At 45.4% G+C, this 16,749-nt stretch overlaps 1 protein-coding gene across 2 annotated transcripts in view; it reads right to left on the reverse strand.

Annotated features, from left to right (window-relative positions):
• COG1 (component of oligomeric golgi complex 1) overlaps positions 1 to 16,749 on the reverse strand; it is a 125,039-nt gene that overhangs the window by 2,450 nt on the left and 105,840 nt on the right. For both annotated transcript variants that reach the window (XM_078654272.1, XM_078654273.1), the window contains exons 12-13: positions 10,494 to 10,603; positions 10,278 to 10,359 (exon numbers count right to left, since the gene is read on the reverse strand). In XM_078654272.1, the coding sequence (XP_078510398.1) occupies positions 10,278 to 10,359; positions 10,494 to 10,603 (192 nt within the window). The remainder of the gene's footprint in view (positions 1 to 10,277; positions 10,360 to 10,493; positions 10,604 to 16,749) is intronic.

Here is a 16,749-nt window from a genome sequence, read left to right on the forward strand (position 1 = left end):
TGGAGTCTGTATGATGTGTGGGCTCAAATAGAGCACAAACCTTGTACATGGGCAATGGAAATGTAATTTAGTGCTTATGTTGTTGGTGATATGAAAAAAGATCAGAGTTGTAATCCTGTTTTTTTCAATTTGTGCAATCTGTGTGCTACTTAGAAGATATTCTCTCTCTGCGCCATTTCCTCATCTGCATCAACACTCCTGGACATACTTGGTTGAGCACGTACTGTTCAACACAAATACCAATGACCAGTAATTCCTACAATTTAAAAAAAGGTATAGTACCAAACACCTTAGAAGTATAGTTAAGTCCAAGAGATACTAGAATATAGAATTTAGACCTTGGTGGTTGGTCGGGTGATTACTCTCAAGCTAATATAAGCCAGTGTTATAAGCCAGTGTTATCCTATAGCTCCATCCCAAACCTTCATACCAGTCATGGAAGAGGCCTGCAGAAGGACTCCCAGTGAAATGGACTCTGATGGCAGAATACGGTCTGGATTTTATGGTCCATCCGTTTGGTTTGCATCACAAAAGACGTAGAAAATAAGCCTACATCCAAATACTCATATAAACAGAATGTAACTGGATTAATCGTTTCACTCCTTCCATTGGGGACTGACATTATGTTCTCCCGTTCCCTGGGAGCACTAGCATCAACTAAAACCTTGCTGTGGCTGTCAAGTAGCACTGCCACTACCGGGACTGCTATCGCATGGTCCACCATCGGACCAGCCTAAAAATGTACCTCCTGAATACTGGACTAGCCCGGTTAAGGATGACTTCAAACTAATAATTAAAAAAAAAAAAAGAACTGGAAACGCACATCCTAGGACTGGCTTCGGGGTATCACCCCTCATCAGCCAGGAAAGCTTGATTCCAGTGGCATCATCTGTTCTTTTTGCTTTTGTCACCTTAAGTGGGAAGGGTATGCCCAGACATGAGTGCCGTGCTCACGGTGCCACTAGATTCAAGCTAGCCTGGCTGATGAGGGGTGATAACTCCGGTCACAGGATGCTTTTTTCCGGTCCAGGGAGGACCTGGCCTGGCAGTTTGTGCTTCATTGTTCCCATGAGCAGGATCAAGACTGGTCTGCATACGGCTAGATCAAAATTGGGGTGGCGTGGTGAGCAAAAAAACTATGGATTAAACCCAGATCTGTTACTGGGGGTGAATGTTTGCATCGTTCAGCTTATCCATCATCTGCTCTTTTTGCTTTGGTCACCCTAAGTAGGAAGAGTATGCCCAGACATGGGTCCCATGTTCAATGTCTTGTGGGGGATCTGCCCTGGCAGTTCAGGCAGGACCGTTCCCATGAGGAGCAGGGCCAAGACGGATTTGCATATGGCTGGGTCCAAACCGGGGGTGGCGGAGAGAGAAAAAAAAAAAGATGGATTAATCTGTGACTGTGGGTGAATGTTTGCATTGTTCAGCATTCCATCTATAATCTGTTCTTTTTGCTTCAAAGAACAAGTTACTTACCTTCGGTAACAATATATCTGTAAGAAACATTAGTTAGTGATAGATTCCTTACCTTAAAATTACCCCCAGGCGTCAGACTGGTTCTGGAAAGTTTGACGTTGTGCGGCTCCGCGTACTTCGTTGGCATCGTAGTCGCCGAGATGACGCCGCTGGAGCTACTTAAACGCGCCCAAGCGCGCTGACGTCAGCTCTGTACATGACTTTCCGCGCCAGGAACGCAGAGCCATGCAAGATACTGACCACTGAGGCCTCTGATCTCCGCCTCTCGCATGTGGCCATCCCATCCCAGGAGGGACGCATCAGTCACCACTGTGTGCTCCGGTTGGGGAAGGGCGAGGGATCTGCCACTGACTCAACACTGGTTCGCGAGCCACCACTGTTGCGCAGTGCCCTCCGAGATCTGGACATACTCTGACAAGTCCCCTTGATGCTGCGCCCACTGGAACTTCAGTTCCCACTGTAGAGCCAGCATATGCCATCTGGCATGATTAGTCAGCAGGATGCAGGAGGAAATGAAGCCCAGCAACCTCAAGGCCATCCTGACCGAAACCCAGGACAAGGGCCGAAAGATCGGACTCATATCCTGAATGTCCTGGACTCGCTGTTCGGCAGGATATACCCGAAACTGCGCCATGTCCAGAACCGCTCCGATGAAAAGGAGCTTCTGAGAGGGAATCAGGGGCGACTTCGGTACGTTTATAGAGAACCCCAGCAAATGCAGGAGGTTGGCTGTAGTCTGTAGGTGGGAGACGACTGCCTGGGGCGAGCCCGCCTTCAACAGCCATTCGTCGAGATAGGGGAAGACTGAAACCCCTGATCTGCGCAGATGAGCTGCGACCACCGCCATCACTTTCGTGAACACCGGAGGGGCGCTGGTAAGGCCAAAAGGGTGCACAGTGAACTGAAAGTGCTAATGGCCTACTGTGAACCTCGGGTAACACCGGTGGCTGGCAGGATGCGGATATGAAAATAAGTCCTGCAAGTCCAAGGCTACCAACCAGTCTTGCGGGTCTAGGGCACACAAGACCTGAGCAAGTGTGAGCATCTTGAACTTCTCCTTCCGGAGGAAGCGATTGACGTTCCGAAGGTCTAAGATAGGACGCAGGCCCTTGTCCTGCTTTGGAACCAGGAAGTAGTGGGATTAACAACCACAACCTACTTCTGGCGTTGGAACGCGCTCGATGGCCCCCTTGGCCAAGAGGGCCGTAACTTCCTGCTGAAGAAGTGCCAAGTGAAGCCCCGACATGCGGTGGGACTGAGGTGGCATGGCTGAAGGAGTAGTCTCGAAGGGGAGGAAGTAGCCCAGTCGGACTATCTGCAGATCCCACCTGTCCAAAGTGATGGTGCGCCAGTGGGGGAGGTGATGGCGAATCCTGCCACCCACTGGTGTTTGGTGGGCCTGAAACACTGGACTAGGAAGGTTTGGAGGCAAAGGCGGCAGGGGAGGTGGTGAACTGACCCGCCCGTTGGCCCCATGACCCACCTCTGCGGTTCCCATGTGCGTGGCTGTGCTGAGACTGTTGCTGCACAGGCCTTTGGCTCTGAAACAAACGTGTCTGGGTGCCCCATCCTTGGCCACGAAAGGAGCGAAAAGCAGAAGCGGAAGGAGTGTGCGTGGGCGTAAGGACTTGGACGTAGCCAGTGAGGCCTTAAAACGCTCCAATGCACTATCTGCCTTGTCACCGAAAAGGGGAGTGCCATCAAAGGGCATGTCCATCAGAGTGTTCTGGACATCCCCGGAAAAGCCAGTTGACCTCAGCAAAGCGTGGAGGCGTAGCCCCACAGTTGCGGAAATTGCCATGCCCAGCGAGCCGGCGATGTCAAGGACACAACGAATTGTGAACTTGGCAGCGTCTCTTCCCTTTGCAATAGATTGGGAGAGCACTGTTCAGGCCTCCTCCGGACACTGATGCAGCACCTGTGCAACCATGTCCCACACAGAATGGGAATAACAGCCCAAGAGGCATGCGGTGTTCACATACCGCAGCCCTGAACTGGCGGAAGTAAACAGTTTCTTCCCAAATTGTTCCAGTTTCTTGGATTCCCTGTCCGGAGGTGCGGAGGTGCGGAAGGGAATGCGCTTGGACACGGAGAGGCTTGGACAACCAAGCTCTCAAGGGTTGAGTGTTGGGAGAGGAAAATGGGGCTGCCCGGGGCTGGGCGATGGGCCACGTTCTTATCCACATGAGCGCCTGTGTTGGGCATGGACCAGGTGCCCAAAAGAACGTCAGAAAGTGCGTCATTAAAGGGCAGCAGTGGTTCCCTAGAGGAAGACACTGGCCAGAGCACTTCTGTCAAGTGGTTAGTCCGGACGGACACTGTAGGGAACTCAAGGTGAAGCGCCTCGGCTGCTCTACGCAACACCACAGAATATGTGCCACCCTCCTCCATAGCCACGGTAGAAGGAGACAGTGTGCCAGTTTCTGGAGTAAAATCCATGTCACCTGCATCCTCCAAATCCTCTTACCAGTCCGGGTCTAACTCGCACTGGGCTGCGAGAGGGTGCTCAGACCCCTCCCAGTCCTCCCCAACCTGTCGAGCAGACGGAAAAGAGGGAGGCGGATGGAGAAAGGGATAGAAATTGCCCATCGACGTCGGTATCGGTGTCGATCGACACCGGTCCGGCGCCATCTCCACGTCGGGGTGGAAGCCGGCGACGGCCGACGCCGGTGGCGGTGCCGTAGACGGCGATGGAGGTCGTACCAGGCCACCCGTCAACGGCTGGGATCCATGCATGGATCCATGTGAGACTCGCGGCGTCGAGACCGGAGTCGTCGACGAAGTCGGGCCGGCGACGAAGAAGAGCGAGGACCCCCAGTCGGTCCGGCGGGGCTCGAAGGCATTCTGGCAGGGCAAATGGGCCAAAAAGGCAGGCCATGGCTGACAGGAAGTCCTGTAGCTGGGCCGGAGTCGCAGACAAACCCGGAAAGGGCGGGTAGGCCATCGGCAACTGTGCAGGCTCTGCCGGAGCCAAGGGGGTGGCACCACCCGCACCCTCAGCCATGTCACGCGACAGGCTAGGGGAAAGCTAAGAGTGACAACACTTCTTCGACTTCTTATACTTCGCCTTATCCGACTCTGAGTGCGAAGACTTCGACGAACAATGTTGGTGGCGGCTCCGCGACCGGTCCCTCGACCTCTCACGGGACCAGGACCTTAAACGGCGCAGAGCCGACTCCCAGGCCTCCAGCAACTTTCGGGACCACACCCACAAAGTTTTCAGAGCCATGGCCCGGCAGTCGGGGCACGACTCGGAGTCGTGGTCGTGCCCCAGGCAGTAGAGACACTCACGGTGCGGGACCAGCACAGACATTGTGCGGGACAAGCCGCACAAGATTAAAAACTGGGCATCCCTATACACCAGGAGTCAAAGACTCAAAAAACAGAGACATAAGTCCCAAAAATAACTCAGTCAAAAAGTGACTGGGGTTACCGCTCTCTCCAGATTTGCACTTGCTGGCGCAGAAAAAGAAAGAACTGATGTCAGTGCGCGTTTCTAAGTAGCTCCAGTGGCGTCATCTCGGCAACTACGACTCCAACTAAGTACGCAGAGACGCACGATGACACCTACAGAGGCGCAGGGGTACTGCTGAAGAAAACTTTCTGGATCCAGTCTGACGCCTGGGGGTAATTCTAAGGTAAGCAATCTATCACTAACGTGCTTCTTTCAGATCTAATAATAGCAAGATCATACGATCTGCTTGCTGTGGCTAAAACATCACTTTAAGTCCTGGCTGTCCATTAGTAAGGGAAGGGGGCCACTGAACCGTGTAAACCCAGTATCTCCGGAATCAGACAAGAGAATCATATTTTCAACAACCTTGGATCCTAGTGTGACTCATCTGCATGCTGAATCAAGATACCTCCAGGAGAAAATTGTAATCTGCAAAAAGTTGGGTCATAAGTTAGAGTTGGATTTCATATTCATTAGCTATGTATCTAGGGGTGCAGAGGCCAGCTGGATGCTGAACCTCTCTAAATTTAGGAGCAGCTGTGAAATAACACAAACTAAGCATGGCTCCTGATGTTTTGCAATCCTTGGCAGAGATTGGTTGCCTTCTACCCAAGCAGACAACATCAGGTAGTGGCAAAGGAAGAGCAACAAAAAAGGTTAAATGGTTACATGGCACAGTGCTAATCAGGCAGAACCATCACTGTGGGGGCTAGCTGTGTTTCGGTCTGTCACTTTGGTGTCCAGCATGTCATGTCCTCTCCTCTGGATCAGTCACAGGAGCAAAAGTGACCATCTTGAACTGATCCTCCTATCGTCTTCCTTTGTTGAGGTGGTGCACCCATTTCATAAAAGCAGATAGAAACAGCAAAAGGACTTCCTCTAGATCTCATTAGCATTAGTGCAAGTCTAGAGAAGTTGCGAAACTTAAGGTCCTTTCCCAGACCTTGCACCAGAAGATAGTGCAAAACTGGGCTTAGTTTGAAAGTTTCTCAACGCTTGTTCCTCCTTTTTTTTAACTCAGATAAAGCATGTTTTGTGTGTTACCACGACTGTATCAAAAGTTATTGACATTTGGAATGACTGGAGGGCTAGAAGGACAGTCCCTATACCCAGGTTGATGAACTACAGTTTCTGTCTTTGAGACCGGGTTCCCTGAATTGTCAGGTACTTAAGGAAGGCATCTATTATTTCTCAATGGATAGAAAGGTTTTCTGTAAAGGTACATGTTCACCATGACATAATGGAAAAAGAGCTGTAAGTTTTAACTTCGCACTGCTGCCTTAGTCCCTCAACATCCAGCACCACTAATGCTCGAAGCATTATAGTGGAGGTCTTAATAGACACTATGAAAATGCACAATGGCACTGATCAAGATGGAACGAGAGTTATTTGTGTCAAGGACTGTTTTGAGCAAAAGCATTTCTGGTTGACAGAACAGCTCTCTGCCAAAGGTTACTCATTGTGACCCTTTAATCCAATAGAGCACAGACACAATGGGTTCTCTACAGTAGGCAGAACATTGACTTGTTATGGTTATCTGCTGCTGTTGGAAGCCTCTGGGGGAGGGTCGTATGGAAATCATTTCTGAGCTTACGTTCAGGAGCTAATAGTACAAGTATGAATAGGAAAATATGTGTATTTTCATCAATGCACTGTGGAAGGGGTAGCCTCATTAGTTCAGTTTAGATTGATCTATAGGTAAAGGATAACAGGGATTTGCATATGGCTGTGCCCTTTCTATAATGGAATTGATGTGCTAAAACTTAGAACGCAATGCTATCCAGTGCAGTTACCATATCGAAAGTAACCTTGGCTCAAGCATATTCGTCCATCACTTTTTAGGCCTGACTTGACAGCAAAGCTATCACCAGACCTTATATGATCAACAAAATAGAACTTTCAGAGTACTAATAAGAGAAAGTATAGGATCCATCTATATGTTGGGGTCCGTCCTCTGACAAACCAAGAGGTTTTGACGGTGATGATTCTTGTTAGGACCCTTTGAGATGGGTTGTATATTGTTTTCCACATATGTAACTTCATAACTGTAAGCAAGATGGTTGCCTGTAAATAGACCTGTGTTGGTTATTTTGTCAAGCCAATAGTAAAGGCTAAAGACCTTATTAGTTAATTGGGAAAGATGTGACAGATTCCATAGGTTTGTTCTGTTTGTTATGAAACAGTATGACGAAGCCAGTAAGCCCGACCTACCTATTGTGAAAATATATGCTAAAAGTAATAAGCTTTTAGGGATGGATTGTTGTAAAATCTTTTAGGAAGGTATTTTGTTATATGGAACCACATAGATTACCAGAGTAGGCAAGGGTGTTGGTGTTTGTTATCTCCTCTGATAAACACTGAATGTAGAAGACTATCACTATGTGAATCCTTGTTAGTCCCTCTAGGAGAGATCGCATTTCGATTTGCACCTATAATTTTGTACTAATTTTAAAACTATGCCTGTGATGGTTCTCTTGTGAGAAATATTACGATCTGTGCAGTAGGCCCGACATGGCTATTGTGACAAGCCAAGAATAATACCAGAGGGCCTGATTGGTGCACCAGGAACATTTATGTCGTATCCCATGGGTCTGGGCTGTTTATTATGAAAAGTTATGACAAGGCAGTAGGCCTGGCTAACTTACTGTGAAAAGTATTTGTTATAGTCAAAGGGCCTCTGACAATGAATTTTTATCATGCTTTATTAGAGGCTGCAGACCAGTATTTTGTAACATGTAATCTCACAGGTTGCCATAGTAGGCAAAGGTTTTGTTGTTGGTGACCCCACCCGAACAAATCATTGGGATAGAAGATTTGCATTATGTTAATATTTACTAAGCTCCATTAGGGGTGATTATATAGTTTTGACAACTGTAATTTTGTTCATACTTGTAATTTTAGTATGAAATACTTGAAGATTGCATGGTCTATGACCTCCCCAGCAGGTTGGAGATGGGCATGGTGACAAGCTAATGATAACAGGTATGGTCCTGATTTCTTATAATATAAAAAAAAAAAACTTACGATAAAGGCAGTAGGCCTGACATATTGTTGGGTAAATCATATGTTAAAGTCAATAGTCATGGATTATTATTACTCTATATTAAAGACTACAGACCGGTATTTTGTTACATGGAATCTCACTGGTAATTGTAGTAGGAAAGTGTTTTTGGTGTTGGGTACGCTCTATAACAAACTGGGTATAGAATATTTACCCTGCGAGAGTGCTTACTGGGCCCTCTCAGGAGATCAAGTATTTTGCATTTGTCACTGTAACTTTGTACCGATTTGTAATGTATGACTGTATGCCGGATGGTAGCCTTGTGAGAAAAGCTCAAGCTCAATATAGTGGACCTGAATCAATTATGGTGATAAGCCAACGATAACCTATACCAGTCTGAGCCTACAGGCTCACTAGGAAAAGGTATTTCGGATGTCCTACTTCTGATCAGTTTCTTATGAAACACTTGTAACAAAGGCAGTAGATCTGCTTTATTAGGTCATAGCCTAACAGACAGCGCAGCAGTCTGGTTACTAAAGACTTCTTGGGTACATTCTAAAAGCGGACCTAAGAATGCATTCTGCCCTCGCTTACCATTGGTTTTGTGGTTTGTAACTCACATTTGCTTTCTTTCTCTTTGTTTTAGGCAGTCCAGCAGGTCTTTGTCCAACCTGTTGAACATAGCCGGTTTACTGTATTCTTCCACAGTGCTCGCTTTCTGTAAATAGGCCTTTAAATCTTATTCTTATCTTGTCTTGTCACATTTGCTGTGCATTCAAAGACAGCCCCATGTCAGGCTCTGTCTTCCGAGGAAGCCGAGTGTTTATACTACTTTCTCTGACTTCAAAGTGAAAGGATTCATCTGACAATCTTGGGGTGTGAAAGGAAAGGCTTTTTCTAGCACACAACAACATTTAAATGTCTGTAACTGAACTGTGCAAATATTTCAGACTATTTCAGAATTAGAAAAGCTGATATGAAGCACTTTTTTTGTAATTCTGAAGTGTGCTGGAAACAAAAATGTTAAAATGATTAAAACAAATAATTACACTACCTGATGCAATTTCCACCCATTATCGTTTGTGCGCTGTATAGTTTTAATCAGTAAAACTGTAAATCTGTGCAGATTTAATGGTCATTTCAATTGAAAACGTGTTGTCTTTAATGGCAGTGCTCTACTAGTCCCCTCTACGCAACTCAACTTTTCGTCACCCTACTCTAAGCCACCTCATGCCACTCTACTCTGTGCCACTCCACAGCACTTCAGTCTAGGCCAATCCACCTCTACGACACTATGCCATTCTATGATACTCGACGTCACTCAATGACAATCCACACCACATTACTCCAATCTATGACTTTCCATGCTACAGCACTTTACTCTATGAAACTTTACTCCAATCTACGCCACTCCGCTTCACAACACTCCACTCTACCCCCTTTGACTGTCACTCCACTCTATGCCACTCTGCAACACTCTATGCCACTTCATTATATACTATGCCTCTCCGCCCTCCACGCCATCCTACCAAAAGCTATGCCACTGCACTCTACGACACTTTGCTCCACGACCCGCCACTCCAATCTCCGCCCCTTCACTCTACTCTATGACATGCTTCTCTACAACACTTTACTCCACTCTACGCTGCCCCACTCCACCCTATCCCACTCCCTAGGACATTCGACTCCACGCCCTTCGAATCTACGTCACTTTCCTCCTCTCTATACTGCGTCACTCTGCTGGACGACAAGCCACACTCCACTCTTTCCAACTTAAGTCTATCTCCCTCGCCACGACACTCTACAATCCTTCAATCTAAGACCCTCTACTACACGATGCTACACAATACTCTAAACTCCACTCTATGACAATCCACTTCTTCCTACAACACTCAACTATCCCCTATGCCACCGTCTGTGACGCCACTTTTAGGAATGCAGGTGCAGAACATGACTAAGCACATTGACAAAGTCAATAGCTCTTCCGTACGAGAGACCTATTTGCTTTGCCAAGGTTTGTTTAATATGCAACACATAATCAAAGCCAATGCTTTTTAATGGTGGACGTCCACAACCTACCTCCAGGAACTAAGAAACATCATCCACCTCAAACCAGACTTTAGTGCAGATAAAACCCAGAACGATATGACAATGCACATTGCAACAGACCACAGCGATACGAGTCATACTATTGGCAGATGTGCATTACACATTCTATAATGTAAGAAGAGTTAGGCACAGCTTTACAAATGTGTGGTGGAAGGGAGTAACAATATATTTTCACAGCTGTCCATGGAACAGAAGCATTCTAGGAAATGTAACACTGCACTTTAATCTACCCACCTGTGTCTGAGGGCCCTGTGAGAGTCCAGCCGTGGACTTAGCCTTTCGGGAGCTGGACATACTCAGTGGAAGGAGTCCAAACCTGAAACAGTTTTAGGGAGAAAAGAGAAGGTTATCTTGGTCAGTAGTGAAATGTGGACGTGAAGCAACCGTGTGAGAAGGAGCAAGGATTTTGTCTTTGCTGCTGTGGGCATTCAAAAAGGGAAAGCACCTTACCGAATCTGACTGGATGCTAGCGGTAGGATGTTGTGAGGCTCCTGGGAGCTGAAAGTGGAACCGCGGCTTGAGTATGGGCTCTCAGCATCAGCCAGTAATCCAAAGAGCACCTGTGTGATAAAACAGCAAGAAGATGAATGAGGTGCCATATACTCAGAAGTCAGCAGAAGACAGAAGGAGGCAACGAGGAGCAGTCATAGTTAAGCATGGTGTGATGAGAACTACTATGGTTCACAGTCTCACTTTATACTGGGAACACTTGAGAGCTCCATGACCATGGCATCATGAATGAATGAATGAATGACGGATACTTCTACTGTGCAGCTACTCATCAGAGTGTCCCAGCGCTGTTTTAGGCATCGAAGAGAGGCTCGAATCTGAGGGCCACCGTAATCCTAACGTCCTTAAAGCCTGAATAGGAGAGTCTTCAACTCCTTTTTATGTTTTTTTAGTCTGAGATGAGCTTCAGCTCATGCACCATACATATGATTGATCCAAGCTGCGTGCACGTCTGTGTTATGTAAAAGAAACTAATTAATGCAGCTGCCTAACTGAGCGCTTGGAAAACGGCATGCAATTATTTTGGTTTGTCTTTTGGCAGGGCATCAAGGTTTTTAGTTTGCCAGCGGTACCCCTTATGAACTCTGTATATATGCCAATTACAGAAGTGTGCTAGCCACATGCGCCGAACCTCCCAGACTCTCCCATACCATGGGTCTCTACGTTTTAGTCAAGCTGAGAGCCGCAAAAAGAAGTCGGCTATTTTATTCTCGCCTCATCGCGGCCTTTCACTTGTAAAAATGAAAAACATCGATGACAAATGTAAATGTCAGGTATTTGCACATGCGTAATAACACTTGTCATTTTCTAAGTGCTTCCCATTTTTATTAGATCATTGCACCGAGACAGAGGGAGATAATGTGCACTCAATTCAGTCTGGCGTGAAAGCTGGGACTCGCTCAAAGTTCTTCAGGCTCCACTGCCAGCAACTGAGCCACCTGGCCACATCCTTTCCCTTGATGTGCTCTAGCGAACACAAGGAGAAGGCGGAGAGGGACTAGGGGAAGAGAGGAGGATATGACCAGCTGAGCATATATTCCCAAGTGTTACATTTTGTAAAGGTGCATTAAAGAAAACATGCCACACATTCTATAGAACCATTGTTTCGGACTCGCATCTGAGAGACCAAATATGAACCTACCCAGAAAAACGGCATAATAGGTATTGGAGCTTCTATGCCACCACTGGCACTTATTATAGTCGTCCACTTAAGTGGATTGGCCTCAATTCTCATTTTCTCCAGTGCTTTTCCAATACAGATAAACGGCAACAGACTATTGTGATCCGAGATGTTTCTCATTTACAAACCGGCATACCAGATATTTAAGCTCCGATGGCCTAAGAGATAAGCACAGGTCTAAGAATAGAATTACGATCACTTTTTTGACTTTACAATCTTAACTGTCTGGCATTTTCAAAAGGGATTGTGACTTATTCACTACCTGCACGTTTTTCGCAAAACACGAAGGCAGATTTGGTCGTAAACAGAAGTTTCTGGCCGAATTCACCTTTTTTGTGTGCGCCAGGCATTCACAAAGATTCCTGGTGTGCATAAATGGTTTTACAAATGCGACTTTATTTTCCACAAGTGTGGATGAATTTGCACTCAAAGGGTAGAAGCAGAGAGTTCCAACATCTGCTTTGCCTTGTAAGTTGGGGAACGCCCATGCACATATGTTTGTGACAGTAATACCCTTACCAATGTGGAAAGGAGAACAGAAAACTTGCACTTCTGGTGTAGGAGAAAGGCTTTCTTCACTGGAGAAAAAAGTGTGTCTGCACAGAACCCTCCCCTCTGCTTCACGTTATATTTTTAGTTTTACTTTGTCATTAATGTGGCAGAGTGGAAAGAGTAAGTTGTTTGGTACACTATGCTTCATTAATCGTGTTAGATCTCAGTATTTGGTTGAGATTTCATGGTAAGAAACATTCTGTTTACAGCCTCGAGGAACCCTCAGGCATGTATGTCAGAGAGGTTGAAACAAGTGTCAGCCAAGCACTAAATGTTTTACAACATGAAGGTATACTGCTCCAACGAAGATTGAAAACAGTTATCAAAACTTCATTTTCAAGCCAAAGACTAACAAGATATTGGATTCCAGATATCTAATGTTATCTGCTACTCCCTATACGGCAATACAGGTTTTAACTGTAGTTTAAAAGGGCTACTATGAAATACTGCAATATTTTGTGAATACCCATGAAGACTATTTCTCAAAAGCAAAGAATTAGGCTTTAAGGTTTTACACAGTCCCATGCATGACACAAATCACCAGGCATAAGGTAGGCAAAAGATTTTGTGCGAAAGTAGAAGCGGGGTCTAGCTAATACAGTGTACCTTGTGACTACAACATTGCAATGTGAATGCAAACACACAATACCATTAGAACCAAAGTAATTGTGTGCCAGGTCAGTATCCATATACCCCTCCTTCCTGTTTTCAAAGCACATATTCTCATGCCAGTATTCACAATATTCTCTGCCAGATCCACCTATTCCTTACGCCACAGAAAAGTGCAATGCAATCAACTTCTTCAGTGAAAAAATAGAGAAGATCCAACAGCACATCAACACCACCATGCCTGCTTCATCTTCAATGACCACTCCTTCCCGTAGAATCCCGAAATGGTCAGCTTTCAAAGCCCTGTCTCGTGCAGATCTCACTGACATACTCAACTCCCTCAAAGCCACTTCTAATGAGAATTCAATCTTACCCTCGTTCTTCATCAAAGCTCTCTCTGAGGGAGCTTGCTTACCAGTCAATGCTTCCCTCATACAAGGCATCTTTCCAGAAGCTTCCAAGACACGCCAGATTTTTCCACACAAAGAAACCTACACTTCATCCCAACAACATCACCAACTACTGGCCCAACACTCACCTACCAATCATCGGCAAGATCATTCAAATCCATCTACGCTCCCAGGATTACCACATTCATCAGGACTACCCCACTGGCGCTCAAATTTATGAACAAGTTGAAGACACACCTCTTTAAAGAACACTACACCACAATAAATTAGGAGACCATAACCCAGCTACCTCTATTATCACTTGTTGACTTTATGCTTATCTTTGACCCTGCATAGCACCTGATGCCTTTTGACTTGGTTTGCACTACAGAAACACCGCATACATACATACCCTGCCCCACAGTACACAAAGCACATCTCTATTTCAGTATGGAATATAATAAATGAGCTGCTTGTGACAATTTCTGATTTCAAGTCCACCCTACATAATTTTATTATGGTGCTTACCGTGTGAAGCATTGTGGATTCCAGGTTAACATCATCATGAGTCATGTGGCCATGCCTATTGTTGCCCCCACAATTCTTTTACTTCCTGCACATATACAAGGTACTATTCCAAAAACACAGCTACATGGTTAGATTGTGCACAACACAAGCATTCGAAAACACATTCATGCTATAAGAAAGCTCAATTGCCATTCTGGATATCATTTTGAATCTTCTCCGATTCCCCTTCCCCTTGTTTTGCCCCGCTTTCCTCCTGCTCAGAGCACCATGTGCTGTCGCAGGAGCGGAAATGTGGAAGGAACAGGGACTGCTAGAAGATAGTGAATACTAAATTAGTAGAACTCTGAACCTCCAGTCTTTCCTCTAAAATTGACCGGAAAGCCATCAATTGCGCAGCCAAACCTGGGCTTCCATTTAATTCAGTTTACTTAGGGCTCAGGGTGAAGAGCAGTAGTTGCTGAGATACTGAATACTTAATGATAATGATCAAGGAAGGAAGGGTGGAAGCTCTGTTCCCAAACAAAGTTAAAAATAGCCACTGACAGTCCCTGTTCTCACCTTCAGTACCTCCAGAAGCACTGCTTGGATAGCAAACCAGTCCCACATCTGGAAGGCCCACTTTAGAATGCTGGAGTGGCTTATGTCCATTATGTACATGAAAGTGTGATATCACGACAGCAAGGAAATTATACCTACCTATAACAATAGTTTTGCAGATTCAGGCTATTCTTGGATTCACATGCGATGTACTTTCTCACCAACAATTGCTTGGATATGGAAAGCATGTTAGTATGTGTAGGATTAGTCAGCAGAACTCATGATGGCGCCAACCTGAAACCCATACTCCACCACACTGCAGATGCTATATTTAGATTGTACTTTTCCTTAGGTAGGTATGTCAAAATACAGACTTTATTCATCTTTTTTATTGGGAGGTACTTTCTCACCAACAATTGCTTGGATATGGAAAGCATGTTAGTATGTGTAGGATTAGTCAGCAGAACTCATGATGGCGCCAACCTGAAACCCATACTCCACCACACTCCAGATGCTATATTTAGATTGTACTTTTCCTTAGGTAGGTATGTCAAAATACAGACTTTATTCATCTTTTTTATTGGGAGGTAGAAGGGCCTAAAGTTCATGTAGAATATGACGAAGTTGCAAAACTACTGCTACAGGTAATAAACATTTTCCTTATGCAGACCGAAACTATGTTAAATTCATGATCTGTACATCTATTGCAAATCTGTGTTTCCCACTGTAACGTGTATGCCCATGCAAATGACATTAAACAAGTTATTTCTCTTTAGTAGCTATCTTTCTGGTGGATATCCTATCTAACTGCAGATTACTCATCTTGTGAATATTTCTCAGGCGTCAGACTGGATACGGAAGCTTCAAAGTGTACTGCTACACACTGGTAGGTGGCGTCATGTGGCTCTGTGCCAGCTTTGTTCCACTCTGGTAGTGACAAACTGAGCCCCACATAAGCGCCACCCATGCGTGCTTATATCAGTTTCTTTTTTAGTTTGTCCATGCCCTCAGATGCAGATTGGCTTGCCCAGTGTGAAAATCTCTAATTCTGGACCTTTTTTAGGTGGAAAAGAAGTCCAGTTCACAGAACTGGGAGGAAGGAGGGTCAGTGAGGAATCTACAGTTCGATAGAAGGCAGGGTAACTTGTTCTACCAATGGTTCTTCTAATCGTAGATTCCTCACCTTGTAAAAGGTACCACAGCAGAACCTCCCCAGGTGATGGTAGACCAATAAACTGGCTCAGACCAAAATGTTCTGCAGGACCAAGTGGACAAAATGCGCCTTTTAATGGACCGGACCTTCGAGACCCTAGTGTTTCATGAAAGGATGTACCAACGTCCACATTGCTTCCTGATAAACATCCAGGACAGCCATTCCATGTGCCAAAGCAGTGGTAGCTTTGACTCTTGTGGAATGAGCCTGTAACAAGTCTGGAGACAGCATCTTGCCAAAGTATAGCAGATTGTAATGCAGCAACTAGCCATTGGGAGTTAGTCTATTTTTGCACTACCTTGCCCTTCTTTGCCCTGGAGAACACAACAAAGCGCCTAGTCTCCACCCGATGTTCTTTGGTGTGATCTTTATAAATGATTAGTGCTCTCTTAGGGCCAAACAATGGAATTCCTCTTTCTCCTTAGAGGTTTACGGTGGAGCAAAGAATGCCAGACAGGCGATGGCTTGCCCAACATGAAATGGAGAGACCACTTCAGCACAAAGGAAGCTTGTGTCCTCAACATCAACTCATATGGAAAGAATGTTATTTATTTATTCCTTGTTTTCTATAGCGCAAACAGGTGCCGAAAGTGGATGTCAGAGCGATTTACAGTACAAAAGGATTAAATTTCCATAGTTATACATGGCTTAAGTGGGCTACCACATTTAAGTGACCGTTCTACACGTGGTACTCAGATTGCATTAATGATTAATACAAATATTGATTATTGCATAGTTACAGTTCTTGAAACAATATTGTGTGAATAACCAAATACTTCTTGAGGATGTTTGTCCGAACTTGTCAATTAATGATAGCGACCTGGAATAAGATGCTCTGAAATACCAGTGATTAAGAAAGTTGCATAAGGTGGGTTGATAGAATGAGCTGGTAGCTCACTTGCATGCCTAGCCGATGTTAAAGAGATGCCAAAGGCCATTTTCAATGTCAAAAGCCTTAATGGACAACTGTGCAGTGGCTCAAAAGGGGTACACATAAAAAAAGTGAGAACTGAATTCAAGTTCCACTGTGGCATTACGCTTGGCTCACAGTGGATCAATTTGGGCAATGCTGCACAGAGCCACAAACGTGTTCAAAAGGCTGGCGTACATCAGTTTTGTAGAGGAATGCCTTGTCCCCAAAATGACAGAAACCACCTCAGGAGGAAGGTCAAATAAGGTCACTGCCAC

Source organism: Lissotriton helveticus, chromosome 7 (genome assembly GCF_964261635.1).
Source record: "Lissotriton helveticus chromosome 7, aLisHel1.1, whole genome shotgun sequence".
Classification (NCBI taxonomy): Eukaryota; Metazoa; Chordata; class Amphibia; order Caudata; family Salamandridae; genus Lissotriton; species Lissotriton helveticus.